Raw genomic sequence first — 19292 nt, 5'->3', positions numbered from 1 at the left:
AGACTCCATTGACAAATACATTGACTGGATCTGAGCATGTCCATCCATCGTCAACCGCTTATCCTGCATACAGGGTGCGCGGGGGGCTGGAGCCAATCCCAGCCGACATGGGGCGAAAGGCGGGGTACACCCTGGACAGGTCGCCAGTCCATCGCAGGGCCATACATAGACGATCAACCACTCACTCCTAAGGACAATTTAGGGTCACCAGAGGAACCCACGCAGACACGGGGAGAAGATGCAAACTCCACACAGAAAGGCCGGGGCAACCGGGGTTCGAACCCACGACCTTCTTACTGTGAGGTGACAGTGCTAACCACTGCACCACTGTGCTGCCCCATCTCAGCATGTAGAGCATTTAAAAAAAAGATCAAACTGTTTCTGGTTCTATGATGATTGTACGCTGTACTGTAAATTTTGGGAACCTTTTGAACTTTAGCATCCTGCTGTGCATTTTTGTCTGCGCAGTTTCAATCTCAGCACCATAATGTTCCCATGTACAGTGAAAATGGCAGAGCACTTAAAACTGTCCATACAGGAAGAGCTGTGGGATAAACTTCACCAGATTGAGTTTCTGTGAGTCTAATCTCATTCTATCAAACTTTCCATGATGTGAAAACATTCAGCTTCTCAGCTCCTGCAGGAAGTGAACCACTTCACATCTCATTTCACCTTAAGAAAAAATAAACCTCACAATTCTTCTCGCTGCAGTTTTCATAGCTTCTTTTTCTTCCTGTCCCACATTCATTTTCCTTCTTATAGCTTCATATTTATTCCTGTTATCTGTGCTCTGTATTGGTTAGGACATAAATCAAGGTGCACTATCAAATTCCCCCACGGTGCCATTTTAGTTTCACAAAGGCATTCATCTGATGCAAGGACACATCCTGTTGACAAGTCATTATCACGCAGATGGATATGATGGTTATGATTTCGATAAAAAACTGACAGCTCTGGTTGGGATGTGTGTGTGTTTGTCCGTGTTGGGAGTTAATATGATATCCCGAAATAGGGTTTGAATCCTCGATTGCTACCTGCCAAGGGGTTGGGAGAGATTAGAGTAAGATTAGATTTTAGCCATGCTCCAGTGAGCTCGCTCCCCTTTTCTGACATAATTTGATAGTTTGTGCCATATTTCACTCTCAATTGGATGCATAAACACGGTAGAAGAGGAACCAAAAAAACACATTGCCGTAGACACCGACTATCACATGATGAGGAGCTTTGGAGCATTGCTCAGAAGAGACTTTTTTCCACTTTTTTATTATTTGAAATGATGATTTTGAAAGGAAAGCAGCATTTATTGATGAATCACAGTTCATCTTGATGCACACACTACTGAAAAACTGTTATTAGATTTCTGTCATCAAAGTCCTCCTCTATCCGACCCTTAATTTCATGCACGTCTCTGCAGCATTGTTTCTCTGTCACATAAAGCTGTTTTTCTTTCTTTGTATTGTCTCTCTATCCCCGATCTCTTGTCCTCTTTCTTCTCTAATAAAAATGAGCTTTAGCTTTTCGTCCTCTTATACAGTCCTTTCAAGCTCTTTCATTCTTCCTCATTCCCTCATGTATTTTAATCTTCACACTTTGTACTTCAATACGTCATCTCTTTTTTACCTCTTTCTAGATTTTCTTATTTTTACTTTGTAGTGGTCTTTCTATCACTTCCCCCCTCTGCTTTTCTTTCAATTCAGATCAAAGAATGACAGTGAGCCATGTAGATAGAAAGATCAGTCACAAAACAATCACTGCAACGATTTTCGAAAGTAAATTTAGGTCTAGTTTCTGCTTGAAATTTGGAGTAGGTTATAGCTGGGGCATTGTTGGTTTTTAGGACAAATCTTTACATCTGCTGGTGTTTGGGTAGGTTGTAGGCAGGGCCAAAAGACAGACGTGTTGGTGGTACCAACTCTAATATTTAGCTATACATAGCTAAATATGTTTTGTGGGGAATGTCATGCACATTTTAAAAAAGGATATACAGTAGAAGAACGTTGATATTGAATGGGATTGCAAAATGTTCAGTGCGTTGCATGATGTTTGAGAATACATTCGTAAAGAACATCTATGGTGAGTTCAATTTGGATAAGTTTAGGTAACTAAGAAAATGTCTCACTTATGGGTGTCTGAGAAAAACCTGTTCTCTACAACCTTTACTCCAGTGTAAGAACGACACCCTACCTAAAGCACTGGCTGAAAGTCAAATAATATCAGTGTGTGTTGCCACCTTGTTTATTTCACATTTGGGAATGCTATTGCAAATTAGTAGTGAACAATAGCAATAGCTATGAGCAGTCAAAGTAATTTCTGGGTGACGGGGTTGGAGAGTCCAGTGAAAAAGTGTCCTGAAGAGGAATGAGGGAAATAAGTATTCAATATAGCAGTAGTGTTGCCCAGCAAGCAAGAATTCCTTATTTAACACATTTTGCAAAACATCAATCAAGTTGATTTGTTACATGTGCTGTGAAAAGAGTTTATATCTAAAATGAATTTGAATATTTTTTGTCTCATCTTTATCCATCTTGAAATGTCTTTATATGGAAATATGTATATATAAAAAATGATGTATAATAAATGATGTATGTGTTTTGTGTAAATACAAGGGTGCATGTTTTAGGTAGCTCTTCTTTGTTCTATCATATGGCCATTTGTGAATCTGTTCTGACACTACTGTTAGTAGATGTGGGGGAATTTTCTTAAGCCCCTTTTCCACTGCGTGGTACCAGCTCACCTCACCTCGACTCGCCTCGACTCTACTCGCCTTTGTTTGGTTTTCTATTGTGGAAAAGTTGTACCTGCTTCCAGGTACTTCTTTTTGTATCACCTCCGTCGAGCTTCCAAGCGAGCTGAGGCGATACTAAAATGTGACATGAAAACACAGCAGACTGCTGATTGGTCAGAGAGAATATTCACTATTTACTGCATCATCATTGCGTGCGCCAGACAGAGGCCAAGTCGAGTAGAGTTGAGGAGAGTTGAGCTGGTACTGGTAATGGAAAAAAACAGCATTAGTTGGCTTAATTGGGGTGACAGGTGAGGCACAGGCATAAACAAGTCACACTTGGGGTCACTTGCAGGCCTAGAAGTAGGGTGATCCCTGACTCCTTAGACATAGTTCTTCTGTCTCTGTCTCGATCAAGGATGATGACAGCTGGGCTGATAGAGATGCACTGTTGCTCAGGCTCACAGCTAGTAGATAATGGTGTTTCTTTAATCTTAGATGTTTACAGGCTGACTGTCTGTTCTATGTTATGCATACAGCATCCAGTGTAGTTTAGGTAAATCATCTGACTCTCCAATTAAGAACGATCTTGTGGAGGGATACACCATAGACTCTGTAGAATAGCAGAGGGATTAATGTTGGGGACCAACAGGCAATCTTCAGATTTGGTGTTGGCTATCTACTGCATTCACACTTTGTAATGCAGATGCTATGAGCTCCTTGGCTGAGCCTCATTAATCCGTGCTGTGTAAGACATCCCGAGTCTCCCGAGATCTCCTTTTCCAAATAGGAGTTGACTCGCTCAAGAATTTCTACAATATTTGTATCTTCTTTTTTTTTTTCGTGGTGTTGGTCTGTTGTTTTACCCTCCAGGTCACCGCGCATGTCACGTGACTGAAAACTATGAATTGGCAATTGCAACACACAAGAAACAAACACACACAATAGCAGCTTGCAAGAATTCATTCTTTCTGATTGATTAGATTTATACGAGGTTGAAGCTGGGTGGATCTGTGCTGGGAATTACATAAGGTTAGAAAACGTCTCATAATGGAGATGTCAGTCAAGTCTGTACACGCCTACTCAATCCTGAGAAGAGCTCTAATCAGTGAAAACACATGTGTGCATTTTTAAGAGTCTGAATGCTAATTTAAATGACTTCAAGGGGGTCAACATTTATATCATAAAAAGTATGATGACAAATATGGATTTCATTTTTCACTTTCACAGTTTATCTTTTCTCAACATTTTTCTTCTACCCTTTACTCTGACACAGTGCTGTAACTCTCTCTCCATTATAAACTCTCTCTCTCTCTCTCTTTCTCTGCTCTGATTGACTGTCATCGCATCTGACAGCACAGGTGGGAGAAAGATGATAAACAAGACATTTACACCAAGGAGACATCCTTGGGTGTCCAAACACACACAAACACACACACACACACACAGGACATGTACACAGCGGAGGAGAACGAGGCAGGATGCAACCACACACAGTCAGAGTTGAATGTGACTGATGCCTGTCCGGGAGCTGATAACTTGTGACACCTGTCCGCCTTAATGTGACAGCCCACCCAGAATCTTTTGATCATCTAACTCTCAGGCTTAGAAGGTGTCAGTAATTTGTTTCCTTGTGGCGAATGGAGACTGTGGTCTGCATTGATTTTTTGGTCACTTTGGGGAAGAAGAACTGAACATTTAGCGGACAGACACACAGCCCTGATAAGATAACATGCTACCAAGCGGTTGCCTTTTTACACATCTAGCAAATGCAGGGCAGCATTATCATCCAACCTGATTAAGTCCAACATTCATTCTGCTTTAATGAGGTCGGTCTCCACCAAAATAATTCTGTCTATTTAGCGGCTATTTTCCACTTTCTTCACCAGCTAGTCTCTAACTAGGCAGGTAATTTACAGTGGGTTTATCAGAGCTTGACTGCTGAAAACAGCTGCCTGCTGATAGAGTTGAGAGTGGACAATGCAGTGACAACAATGTGCTATAGGAGGCTAAAAAGCTCTGTAGAGCTGCATATTTGGTATTAATCCTCTGAGCATTCATCACTCATGAGTAAGCACTTTTACTCAGCTTGTTATAAAAACATTAAATAATGCAGCTATAAGAATCAAAATTAGGGTCAAGTGTAACTGATGGATGAAGCATATGCTCTCTGACAACACGCATCATTGTTTTGGTTGATCTGTAATTGATGAAAGAGGATATGAGAAATAATTTGGTGAAATGACAATAAACAAGACTGTCCTGCCAAGAAAAATGACAGTATCAGTTGTATCTGAAAATGCCCATTAACAATTATGTTTGTGTTGAAGTGACAAAGCTCCAGTAGTCACCAGATTTATGACAGTAGTTTGCTTCCCATTTTCTACTGACAAAAGCCAACATTGCTATCTTTTAACCTTTAACAATTTCTTTCCTCAAACATAAAAAGGTACAATACGTAAAAATTAAGAATTCTCACAATCTGTCAAATTCATACTCCAAAAAAAATCAGGTCATAACTGTTGCTAGCTGCTGTGAGCTAGTTAGCTCAGTTAAGGCAACAGGACCAGGCTCAGCAGCCTCCCAATGATCACAGCTGGATCATTCAGTAGCGAGGTGATTTACTGTGGCCCCGACCAGGACCGTGACTCCAGGGATGACGAAGACACAGCGGCAAAAAACGGGAGAGGAGCGACAGAGAGGTCGGACATCAGAGAGGTAGCAACAGCATGTAGAGACAGAATATTTTCACATCTAACTCTGTGAATTAATGGTATATTTCAACTAAACCAGAGCTAGTGATTATTGGAACAAAAAGACTAACCAAGACAGTTTTGGTGTGTTTTATTTAGTTTCTAACGAGGGTGTAAGCTGTAGAGAAGTTGTATGGTTGTATTTTTCTGTTTGATAAGAAAAGTAGGTGTAAGAACAACTGCTTTGTTAATGTTTTGTGAGTTTACTTTTATTATTTACGTTTTGTTGATAATGTTATTTTTTTAATGTTTTGACCTAACATTCTGGCCATATCTCATACATTCCATCTTTAACCAAGTAGTTATTAATGTAACTCTGATGACAAAGGTCCCCTTTCCTTAGCAAAGTACTATTTTCTTAAGTTGTTTTCATCTAACCAAACTCTACCATCACTGTGTCAGGTCAAAAAACATACCTTATGCGTCATGGAGGGCAATGACAAATTATTTATTTTGTAGTTTGCTTTGGGGGACAAGAACAAACACCCTTAGAAATGTGTCAAACCACCCCTTCACCATGATCCACTTCTCATCTGTCTGTATGTATGATCAGTATGTTCCAACTACTCACTGTTTCACCAAAATATTTTTCCCTCACTTCTTCGGGTGTCTGTCTCACAAGTATATTATTACCACGTCTTTTTTGCCAAATCTTTCCTCCCATCCACTAAGATTACTTAACACAACACTGATCCTACAGACTAATGTTACTTGACAGGAGTACTAATTGCCCATGGAAAAGTTGTCTTTTCACCTCTTCATATATTTCTACATCTAAATCCTGCCTCTTTACCTGTTTTTTATTATTTTTTCAAGATCAAGGTGGAAAGATCTACTTACAATTTGCATGATTAGCAAACTGCATATAAGGCAATGTTGAAATGAACTCACAGTTCCTAAATCCATTAGTGCTAATTTTTTGGACGCAGTAGAGATATTTCTTTTGGCAAAAAAAGGGCTAATGAATGAATATGGTGAATCAAACTGGGGTTTAAAGCCATTAGCAAAGCACTGATTATTCATCAATTCGCAATGCATCACAAATTCAAATATTGACAGAAAAATCCAAATGTGGTGTTTATGTGATTGGAACTGATTATTAGTATAAACTGTGTATGTGTATCATTTGCCATATGTGTGATTTATTATTTTTTGGACTAGAAATTTCTGTTAAAAGATGTTAACAGACTAACTGAATATGTATTTAATTGGCAGAATCATATCACACAAGACTGGACTTGCTGGGAACCAACAAAAGTGAGGAAAAACATATACCGAGGAAGACTCCACTGAGGGAAATCGGCTGTTGTATGGCTGATTTTTGTCTTCTTCTGGTCAGCCAAGTTTGCCTCTGCAGCGTAGATGCAGGATAACCTTTTCATGGCTGTCAACACTTGTCTGTGTTTCTGCCAATTTACGTACATGTGTCTCACATATGCAGTAATTTACTCTACATATCGATGTCTTTGTTGTGTGCTATGATAGAAACAGACTCACCTTAGCTCTTTGAATGGCTCAGCCCTGACATGTGGCGTCTCCACCGATTTGCTGAACACGGCTCCTTCTGCCCCTGAAATCACAGAACATAAAACCAGACATGAGGTCAGCATCAATTGCAACCACAAAGCCCTCCTGTTCGATCAATGGACATAATCTCTGAGACTCAGCGGATCTATATGGCTCCAGTCAGTGCACACGATGGCCTCAGCTCACCTCGCCTCACTGATAACACAGACTCATATGATGGGGGAAAATACTAAGTTTACTATGAATACTATTTTTAAACTAAAAATGTCATGTCATTTTTCATCATGAATGGAAAAGAAGAACACATTTAAAGCTGCTGTACAGAGCATCAAGAGTTCAGAAAAACATACTCTGTTTACTGCCAGCCGGTCTTTTGCTGTTTGGAAGACTCGATTTCAATCTTGTATTTTTATTCATGATCTCCTGTAGGCTGTGAGGTGATTCTCAATAAGAGTTCACAACAAGAAGCAACAGGACAACGTTCTGTGATAGAATACTGTATATGTATTTTTAAAATAACATTTTGTCGAGTATGGTATTTTAAAAATACATATTTATTACCATTACAATCAACCAACTGGAAGGGTCTAATATACAACACTGGAGTCCTTTCGCCAAAGGAAAATTCTAACTTAATATGCTAAACTGTAAACATACGACATAGTTGGACAGATAGGCAAAATCTGTTGCATGCACAGAGTAGACATACAAGCACCAGTAGTAGAATTACAATGAACAGAAACAGAAACCAAGAATTACAAAGTATCTATGCTACAAAGTACTAATACAGAAGAACAGAACTGCAATATACAACAAAGTACTACAGGCTTGTACTAACAAGGACTAACATGGCAAGACACACTGGCAGCGTCCTAATGTATATCAATAAATCCCGATATACCACTGTCCTGTCAACGCTCTAGACAAACAGCAATTTTATCACAATTGCTTCTCTGGTGAGCACATCTCAGCTACTCTACCATGACTTCTTCCTCTGTCTGGACAGCTCAGTCAGTGGCATGAATGAAATGATCCGGTGCACTGTGACATGATTTGCAAATTGTAGAAGTGTATAGACTGTGGTCAGCTATGTTAAATGTTATATGCTTATCATTATCTTATTAACATCCAATAGGTATTACCACACATGCTAGACTTAGCACATAGTAAAGTTGTGAAGGATAAAAACAGACGCTCTCCAAAAAATCTAATTTCTTGGTAATAAGTATTGCAGGGCCACCAGTGTGGCTACAGACTTTAGTTCTTTTTAGATTTCTTAAAAGCAAACGTCCAAACAATAAGTATATAGAAGAAATGTTCTGAAATACCTTGACATCCTCAGTTCCACATTCCATTGCTTGTTTCTGATTAAGCACAAGCTTAAAACATAAAAAACAACAAAGTAATACTCGACTGGCACTCACCCTGAGGCACTGATTGACTGTAGTGCCAATTAAGCAGCTCAGCTCGAGTAAATTGAAGCATTCATGTACATCAGCTCAACAAAGCATCAGGTGCAGATCAATGGCCATGACTAAATGTGTTTGAAAGCATTTTGAGGCATAGCTGGGACTCTAAACACCTCTCACTTCATGACACACAGTGAAGTATTCATAAGTTACATGGAAAGCAAAAGGTTCCAATCTTTTAACCCCAGTCGTGAGTGACCCCCTGTCAAACCTTTGTGGAGTTTGATTGTTTAGCCTTGTGTGTTGTTTGGAAAAAATTCATGAACAAAAAATCTTTATTTGATGACTGAATAGTACAGTACTACTACGGGTTTTACAGGGACATTCAGTTGTATTATCTCTTGCTTGCTGGTAAACGTCTTTCACAGAGTTCAAATTGCCTGCCAGCCTGAGAATAACAGTGTTCAGAAGTCACCTGTCAACCTATCACTGTAGACGTGGTGAGTAGGTTCATTCAAAAACAGGATGTCATTCAAAGCAACGGGGGTTAGGAGTTGCTCCAGTGCCTTACTAATACTTGCTTTCAACAGCTTTGTGAAAAGCTGCTGAACCTCTAGTGCAGCTAGAAACTTTTAGCACTATTCAGGGGGACTCCTAACGGTAAGATAAGTCTTTGTGAATACAGCTTATTTATAATCATTCATAAATAACATATATATTGTTATGTTATTCACTTTACATGTGGAACTAAAATTGGCAACTCTCTTTTATTGAATATTTAAGTTGAAGCAACCTGGGCAGATTCGTTTGTGTATAATATTTCTATTAAACAGGCGTTTAATGGTCGAGTTTCCATGATGTCTGGAGATATTTACAACACTCTTGTTCCTCCAGGGAGCTCTACATAAAATAGCTCAACCTGTCAAAAAGCCAGGGAAATTAAATATCTTTATGCAAAGTGGAGCTTCGGCTTGCAGATGTGGGATAGATAACTCTCCTCTTAATGACTGATACACGTGGAGCCACTTCCGTTGTCCTTTTTATTTTTATTTGACCCAAATGTATGTAACTCTTGTTGAAATGTTGCTTATACGTGACAAGATTTTTATATATTTTCTGGTAAATACTTAAACATACACCTCAGCAATTACTAAGTAAAACATACAATACAAGCTATGGTGTTCAATATCTGGTAAATGAGTAGTTGAGTAATTTCACCAGTTGAGGTACTGAAACCAATAGTTGCAGGAACTGTAGGAAATAAGCAGCAACAAGTATTATGCTTTTCTGAACAAGTATTATGCTTTTCTAAAGATTGATTTCTCAGTTTTCTGAGAAGCAAAACAAAACGGTTCCTGATAGAAGAAAAAAAATCTCTATTTTCAGTTGCTCATGAAAGCTCCGGTGACATTTAAATACCTACTGTTCAGTCAGTTAGAGCCAGAGTACAGAGAGGAGGATGTAAAGTGAAGTGGAAGCCTCGGTGCATGTCACTGCCTCTTTCCTGCAGTAAAGTGAGTGAAGATAAAACAGAAGCCTCACATTAGAAATCCCAGCTCTCAGCCGGAATAAAAAGAACAAAAAGCTCTTTTCTTTGCTTCTGGCTGTCACTCTGCCTTAACTTGCTAGTTTAAAGGATAAAATGTGTCATTTTATTTTATTCATACCACCTTTTTTATCACCCATATAGAAAGTTCAAACGGAGTGATGTTTTCACCACAGTCAGCGGTCTGTAGAAAATATATATTTTTCTTGTAATGTATATATATACTTTTCATTTTCAAATGGATGGGTCAAGGGTTCTTGAATTATTTTAAATTTGTATTCAAAACATAAAAGTTTTTTTATTGATAACTTTAACATCAGTCTAATGGATAATTAAGAATTAGAAATGGTTATTTTAAAGCCATCAGATATATATAATTCTGCTTTATTTCAGAGCAATATGTTTTTACGTGTAGTTAAAAACGTGTTGTATCTGCCCATATGCTAGCTGAGAACTAACAATAGTTACATAGTTTGTCCAGGTTTATGATTTACATTCAAACTATACATGTTTGTCAAAGTTCTGTAAAAAAATAATAATAAAAAAAAAAGGTTCGAAAATAAATTATGCCATTAAAGATTTATGTGTCTGTTTAGGCAGCCATGTGTCCATGTATATCAGTGTATGAACGTGTGTGTGTGTTTGTGAGGTAGTACTAAGACCAGAGGCAGATATTATCATTTGTGTCTCAATGGTGATGAAATACAGAGACACACAAGGCACAGAAGAAACTCCCTCCAGGAATAATTTCAGTGATTGGTGATGGTCGTGGGCTATACATGAGCAGCAATAACCGAAAGCCAAAATCCTGCATTTATCTTGATGCATTTCAGTGCATAATGCACCATTATTTTGCTCTCATCTACTACTCCTACTATTAATAATACACAGGCATGCAAACTCGCAATATTTGCCGTTTTGAGACCAGAATGGTTCACCTATCTGATTTATGTAGATCCGATGAGAAAATATTATGGGGGGGGGGTCGTCGGTCGTGTCCACTCTAGCATGAGCTTAGCAAATTTACAGCTGCATTTGCCTAACCAATTGTCACTCCTAATGGCGACGTCTGACAGCCAATCAGAGGCAGAGTAGAGCGGGTCTTTTTTCTAGTCCACTACACTGTATCGGCTTCGGTGTTGTTTACACTGGGGACGCTGGGGTCATGTCCCCACAACCTTTTGAAATGGATGATTTTGTCCACACCACTTTTTGAAAGCATTTGTTAAAAATGTTCTTAATAGCTTGCAACCAGAAATGTTAAATAACAAATGAAAATGCTTTGAGAAAAGTCAATGTACTCTTATTTATTTATTTAACTAAAAAATTATAATATGACCCCAAAACGGGCAGCACTAGTTAGTATCTTTAACAATTTCTTTACACAGTTTCTTTTTGGCCAGGTTTTCCGTTCTTATATTTTTTGATTTTCAGTTGTCACCTTGAATTTTGTGTTTCCCTTTTAAATAAATAAAAACATTTCCACCATAAATTATTGCAGGAAAGGAAATTGGTGCAGAAAATTTCACCAGAAATCAGGAAATTAAATGTTTAATGCTCAAAATTTTCTGGGGGAGGCACACCCCAACTCATATTTTTCACCATAAAGTGTTTTCTATAAAGTAGTGTTAAAATATCTTGTCTTGTTCTCGTGACACTAATATCGTCTATCATCTCCTCTCGTGAACTTAGTGTATTGTCACACCCCTAATCTGAGCCTTTATGTCCCCACCCACTTCAACACAAAGTTACGCCCTTGTGTGTCGGTATCTTTCTCTTGTTGCAGTACATAATTGCAAGTTATCTATACAAACATGTAAGCTTAGACGCCTCTGACACTATCCTTGTGTGCTTATCTTCTCACCTTTATTACCTCTGACCAATTTGCATGCCTGAATACAAGACGTTGGATGGCTACAAGCTGACTGACCTACATTCATATGTGTTTGTCAAAGGGGTTGTTATGAATATTAATATCATGTTCTTCTCTGACACATGAGCTGGATTAGCATGTGCAGTCACACAGCTCATTATAGCCCACTAACTAAATTACTGCATGCATATTGTACAAGTGCACAGACATGATTTCCACAGTCCCTATTAGAAAAAGTCCTCCTGGTTGTAAATAACAACTGGTGCAATCGATGTAAATGATGACTGTTCAGCATGATCACAACCACATGGGACCTGTAACATTTTAGTCAAAGTCAAGAGCTGGACATAAATACTGCAGGCAGAAGCTTGACGAAACTGTGATGCTGTTCGGATGTCTAACCGTGAAATTATGACCACTGACTGGTCTAACTGCATGAAACCCACTCTCATCCTGTCAAAGATAAAACCGATTTGTGATGTTCCGTGTGTTCCGTAGCGATTTTGTGATGAAGTGTTGTAATTTACTACCATGGTGTACTCACTTTCCCTCAATCAACCTCAGCCACCTCGACTCTGCAACTGCTGATTGCCCACATTTTCCAGAATGACTTTGACACCTCTGAGAGGACAATGTTGTTGTTGAAGACACAAACATAGGCAGGTTTGCTGTGCCCAGTTATTAAAATAACAATAAAATATAACATTATTGTTAAGGGTTGGTACATGTGTACATGTACCTTTTGTTTGACACCAAATGTAATCCCTAAATGTGAAGCCACAGAAATGAAAACACAGCAACAAAATGATGTAATATTAACAATACTACATGTTTGATTTTGTGTTCCGTGAATTTTTTCTCTGGAGATAAAGTCTTCTCTTTACAAATGAGAGTTCCTTGTACATATTTTGACTGGGAATTAGTCCTCCTGCCTGTGTAGATCAGCAGACAGATATGGCATATTTATTATGTACTGAGCTACTCATATAAACTAGAGCCTGTAGCTACACGAGCGGTCTTGTTTGACTGTAAATTACAGAAAATCGTTGTGTGAAAATTGGAGATACAACTATTAACATGCTAGGATTTAGGATGTGAAGATGTGCATGTTACCTGAATAAGCACACAGTTAGATTTGTAAGTTTTGAGATGTTGGCTGCACTAGATGAAATATGAAGGGATCATCGAAGTCATTAGAATTCATAATTTGGGGGCCAAGAATGTCTCTACAAGAGTTGTGTTGGACCGACGTGAATGACCAAAAGGTTAAGGACATCACCATCTCACAAGTCAAACTCACAAGTCAAAAAACTTCGTTTTGATTTGAAAAATGGAACATGGATTTCTCTATCGGGAACTCTACCTCATATTTTTTTAACACAGCAACACAAAACTGTTCACTTGGTGTCACATTCACAGTTTTGCAGTTCAAAGCTGCAAACTCCTGGAGGTAAGTACATAACATCCTGAAGACAAAGAGACCTGCCTCCCAGAACGGTGCAGGACCAGGAAGTTTAACAGTCACCCATTAAAGTTTTTTTTTCTCTCTTTCCTCTATTATCTCATTCCATCATTTGCTCACTCATTTTCCATGCAGCAGAGTATAATATTCTTCCTTTTTAAGTATTTCAGTCAGACCGGAGGTGTAGCCAGCAGCCCTCTCTTATAAATAGCCAGCACTCCCTGCTGAGAAGCTTTGCCCTTTCTCCTCTGAATGGTATAAGGAAATCAGCAGCTTTTATAAAGGGGGCCAATTCTCCACCTTAACAGTAAATTTAGGCTGTCAAATAGTGTATGCAGCCAGTGGATTAGAGAAAGTAAAGAGAGAGAATAGAGATCAAAGTACTGCATATAAAAGAAAGAGGGAGCAAAACTGAGAAAGGGGAGATGGAGAAAAGTAGGAAAAAAGCAAAGAAATGTGAGAGCAGGCCAGAAAAAACGGAAAAAGAGATGAAAGAGAAGCTAACTATGGCCCCCTGGTGACAGATGGATCTCTCTTGCTAAACTCAAGTTCCACTCATCACATACAGTATGCAGCCGGTGGATTACAGCCGGCTAGGAAAGACGTGACAAGCCACCAACAATTCCTCCTAAACTGCAGGTGAATATAAATCATTTACCCTGGGTCATATCACTCTCCAACTTCTGGTTTTTCTTTTTTCCCCCTAAATATGCTGACAGAGCGCGGAGACACTGCCGCCGGAGTGACAGGCGAGCCCGACAGTGATTGGCGAGAAAGCAAGAGACATTTTAACAATGTCAGTGTGGCATCGGTGACATAGAATACATAGCAGTTATCCACATTGACAACTGCAACATCCACCCCGGCCTGCACCTGGTGACAAGCTGCAATCCAATAGAGACTAATACGAAAACAACAATGAGCGTTTTTGGAGTCACTGCTAGCGGTTTGGAAGATTACACAGCAGCGTTTGATTTGGATTAACAGTTAAAATCAAACATTTGTCAAAACTTGTTGGAGGTGAGAGGCAAAATTCAGGTTTAGATTTGAGCATAAAAGTTGGAGAGGGAGAGCACAGCTTTCTGCGACCCGGTTTTGTTCCATCCTACGCAGGCTTCATACCCCACAGGGACCATTTCAGAATCAGAGCCTTTTTGCCTGCCTGATTTTGCTGACTTGCTCAGATTCTTTTGATTTGGTAATTAGTCCTTGATTTTTGTGCTTTTATCATGTAGGCTGCGTACTTAAATGGTTTCTGTTTTTTCTATTTTAATTGTGTTTAAATGCGATATATAATCGGGAGTCTGCACGGGGGATTTAATTTTGAAAATGGACCGTATTGTGTATGCTGTTTCTGTCTGACTTCCTGCCCTGTTCATCTGCTCTTTCAATTCATTTTCAATTCAATTCAATTTAATTTTATTTATATAGCGCCAAATCACAACAACAGTTATCTCTGAGCGCTTTTCATAAAAGAGCAGGTCTAGACCGTACTCTGTGCTTGTATTCTCCGCAGAGTGGGGAGCCGCTTCTGAAACGCACTGTGGCGCATCTGGAGGAATCACAAGCATTGTCTTGAAGATCAGCTCCGGCAGCCGCGACACAGCCACGCCAACACATTCTCATCTCAATGTGTCATTTCTGATGCTTTTAGACAGTGTGACAAAGTGTAAGGATTTTACACTAAAGGTAACCTTCAGCGTCTGTATGAAACGCCCCCGTTTGCTACGTTCCATCAACACAAATTCTCTCTTTCTTTTTGTCAGTATAATGAGGAGACAAAATATCACAGGCCAAATTTTCTCCCTCTTAATTTTCACTTGAACAGTGTGTTCATTCAGCGGTATTTTTTTCTTCCTGTGCTTTGAATGCTGGCCGAGCGGGGCAACGCCTAGTGCGTGGGGTTACTGTGGAGGATGCGAACGATCACCAGACCGTACGCAGCCCTCTGGATGAATATTACGCATGGTCCATGTAGGCCTACTACTGCAGCTTGGGGCTCCCCGTAGCGCCACGCAACTTTCTAAATTCTTCCCTCTCACCGAGAAGTGTGAAGTGAAGTTTTGACTAAAATACCCAGACTTTTAGTCAACTAAAACTTGACTAAAAAAATAGTATAGAGTGGACTAAATATGACAAAAACTAACAAGGACATTTGACACAGGATTTACCAAGCTTGGTTTCACGCTTCTCGCCCAAAGTCAATTGGGACCAGCTCCATAGTGCTGTTCCCTTTAGATCTGCCAGTGAGCCAGCATGCACAATACAAAGGCCCTGGTGTGGAGCGTCTATGGACTGTTATTGGACAAGTTATTATTTACACCTGGGATTTACAAATCAAAATGTGAGCTGCTAGAAAGATACAGCTAAGGTAAGCTAAGTTTTGTATGTGTATGCTTTTGTAATTTTGAATTTCTGCACTTCAGTCATGTATGAGTTATGCATTCAAATGAGGTATTATTGGGAGGTAGGACTATGTAGCTTACCAGTAATGTTAATTTATCCATTCCGATCTCTCTCTCTCTCTCTCAGAATCAGCTTTATTGCCAGGTATGTGTACACATCCAAGGAATTTGACTCTGGATTATACAATGCTCTTGATGTGCTTACTTATACAATAATACAATAACGCAATAATACAGTAATAAAATCAAACAGGCTACCTTTTAGAGAACACATATGTACACACTATAAACAAAACAGACAGATTGAGACAATAGTGCAATTGTGCAATGAGCACAGTGCAAAGGATGCAGGAGTAAATTATTATTACCATTATTGTTATTATTATGTACATGTTGGAGGTGGATGTGATATACAGGTGCACATAAACATACAAGCATACACAGTGTGATGAGTGCAAAGAATGCTGGAATAAATAAGTATTATGTGCAGTGTTATGTACATGAGGTAGATGGATTGGTATACAGTATACAATATGACAATTAGCACCAATGATCTTTTCTGCAGTCCTAACTGTCTGTTGTAGTCTGCTCCTGTCCTTTTTTGTGGCAGATCCAAACCAGACAGTGATGAACGTGCAGAGGACAGACTGGATGATGGCTGTGTAGAAGTGGATCAGCAGCTTCTTAGGCAGGTTGAGCTTCCTGAGCTGGCGCAGAAGGTACATCCTCTGCCGGGCCTTCTTGATGATGGTGTCAGTGTTGGGCTCCCACTTTAGGTCCTGGGATATAGTGGATCCCAGAAACCTGAAGGATTCCACAGCAGACACAGGGCTGTTGAGTATGGTGATGGGGGACAGAGTGGGGGGGGGGCTCCTCCTGAAGTCCACAATCATCTCCACAGTTTTGAGCGTGTTAAGCTCCAGGTTGTTCTGACTGCACCAAAGAGCCAGCTGATCAACCTCTCGTCTGTAGGCCGACTCATCACCGTCCTGGATTAGGCCGATGACCGTTGTGACGTCAGTGAACTTCAGGAGTTTGCCAGATGGGTCTCCTGAGGTGCAGTCGTTGGTGTAGAGGGAGAAGAGCAGTAGGGAGACGCACCCCTGGGGGGCGCCAGTGCTAATAGTCCAGGTGCTGGTTGTGATGTTCCCCAGCCTCACCTGTTGACTCCTGTCAGTCAGGAAGTTCGTGATCCACTGACAGGTGGAGGCTGGCACAGTGAGCTGGTGCTGAGGATGTCCGGGATGATGGTGTTGAATGCCGAGCTGAAGTCCACAAACAGGAACCTTGCATATGTCCCTGGAGAGTTGAGGTGTTGCAGGATGTAATGCAGTCCCAAGTTGACAGCATCATCCACTGAACTGTTAGCCCTGTAGGCAAACTGCAGGGGGTCCAGCAAGGGGCCTGTAATGTCCTTCAGGTGGGCCAACACCAGTCTTTCAAAGGACTTCATGACTACAGATGTCAGGGCGACAGGCCTGTAGTCATTTAATCCAGAGATGGAGGTTTTTTTGGGGACCGGGATGACTGTGGAGCGTTTGAAGCAGGAGGCAACTTCACACAGCTCCAGTGATCTGTTGAAGATCTGTGTGAAGATGGGAGCCAGATGGTCTGTGCAGATTTTCAGGCAGGATGGTGACACACCGTTGGGGCCAGGAGCCTTCCTGAGCTTCTGCTTCTGGAAGAGCTCACATCCTCTTCACAAATCATGAGAGCAGGTGAGGGGTCGGAGAGTGGGGGTGTCAGTATGGCAGTCGGGGAAGGTGACTTTTGAAGATGTTGAAGGTGTTGGAGCGGGGGAAAGGTGTAACTGGGTGCTTCTCAAACCCACAATAGAAACCATTCAGCTCGTCTGCCAGTTGTTGAGTACCAGCAGTGTTGGGGATGGTCTCCTGTAGTTGGTGAGTGTCCACAGGCCTCTCCACACTGACGCAGGGTTTCCTAGCTTTTCGGCGTAGCTTTGATCTCTTTAGTCAGTGTGTTCCTGGCCTGGTTGTACAGGACTCTGTTCCCACTTCTGAAGGCCTCCTCTTTGGTCTGATGAAGTTGCCACACACAAAGACACATGCACACACACACATGAATACAGACACTCTCATCATCATCACCACAGTTCCGAAATATGAGCAGAGCAGTGGTAATCAATCAGCACCCAGGGACAAAGATGATTAAAGCAACCGCATGATGAGATCTTCTGATCATCTCTCTGTCTCCCCACTGCCACCTCTATACCTCCACTTCATCACCCCCCAGAAAGAAGAGGAACAGAGCTCAGTGATGTTCTTGGTACTGAAAAGAAAGTGCGAAAGGTGTCCTGATTTCGATATTTCTCCAACACCTTTTCAAATTAGCTTCAAATCAAAAAGTAGCATTAAGTTGTGTCTCAATTTGACTGGGGTTATATATATATATATATATATATCTAAAAAACGTATGTATCATTTATTTAACAACAAATTTAAATTTAAAAAAATAAAAACAATAGACCTTACCTCACCATTATTAAAGTCACATGAGAACACACAACAGTGCAAAAATTGTTATAGTTCCTCTCAGGTCTTAGTGACAGTAAATTATAATGCAGACAGGGTAATAAAAATCACTGCTACTCTCACAGGATACACGTCCAAAAAAGACAAACTGATGTGCAAAATTATAGAAAGTAACATGACTCCATGCAGTGAAAGCGCTGCAGTCGGGACAGAGAAAGCTAAAGTGAGAGGAAGGCAGACAGACAGATGGACTTTGCTGAGCACACTGTGGGTAATGTCCTTCAATCTTCAACAGAGATTGTAAAAGATAAGAGCCTGAATCTTGATGTCCGCCTGTCTGTCTCTAAGTGTTTGAAGCCTGCAGCCGGCGGGGCGACAGTAATGAAGTCCCGAGCCTCTAATTGGAAGGAATGATAGTGAGCAGGACATTTGAGATTCCTCTGCAAATAGGCCTGCCGGGGACATCGACTTGAAGAGTGTTGGACCAAGCTGATTAGCATGGCAGGGAGTGTGTGTGTCTGTGTGTGTGTGTTTTATTCTCATTTCAGTTCATTTGAACATTTTAAAAATGACATATACATTATACCGTTTCTGAATGCTCGAAGCAAACATATTTGATGAGTCTGTTCCATGAAAACAGACATAGCTGTAGCTGATTTAAATGTCTCTTTTCATCTGCCATCTGCTTCACTACAATAGGCACTTTACAGGAATATAACATATTAAATGAATGAATGAAAGGTGATTCTTCTTTCTCTTCTGTGGCTGTTTTGCATGGTTTGGGCCCCTTAGCTCCAAAGAAAGGACATCTTAATGTTACAGCATAGTGCTTGCTCATGGTGGAAATTGTTGTGTCCCTGTAAATAATATTACAAAAAGTGAGGTCTAGACCTGCTCTATATGAAAAGTGCAATGAGATAAATTCTGTTATGAATTCTCGGTTGTGAAGTCATGACACCACCAACATTTAACTGGATATCAAACAATGATGAGACTTCACATCGGGAGGAAATCAACAACCTTGCTGAGAGATGCACAAAGAACATACTACTTTTCAGCATCAACAAAACCAAGGAGCTGATTGTTGATTTTAAGAAAAA

At 40.2% G+C, this 19292-nt stretch overlaps 1 protein-coding gene across 2 annotated transcripts in view; it reads right to left on the bottom strand.

Annotated features, from left to right (window-relative positions):
- sgcd (sarcoglycan, delta (dystrophin-associated glycoprotein)) overlaps positions 1-19292 on the bottom strand; it is a 167703-nt gene that overhangs the window by 27818 nt on the left and 120593 nt on the right. For both annotated transcript variants that reach the window (XM_046039838.1, XM_046039837.1), the window contains exon 6: positions 6976-7048. In XM_046039838.1, coding sequence (XP_045895794.1) covers positions 6976-7048 — 73 coding nt within the window. The remainder of the gene's footprint in view (positions 1-6975; positions 7049-19292) is intronic.

This window comes from Micropterus dolomieu, linkage group LG23 (genome assembly GCF_021292245.1).
Source record: "Micropterus dolomieu isolate WLL.071019.BEF.003 ecotype Adirondacks linkage group LG23, ASM2129224v1, whole genome shotgun sequence".
Taxonomy (NCBI): domain Eukaryota; kingdom Metazoa; phylum Chordata; class Actinopteri; order Centrarchiformes; family Centrarchidae; genus Micropterus; species Micropterus dolomieu.
The sequence above is the reverse complement of the archived record's forward strand: the minus strand, read 5'-3'. Positions and strand labels throughout refer to the sequence as shown.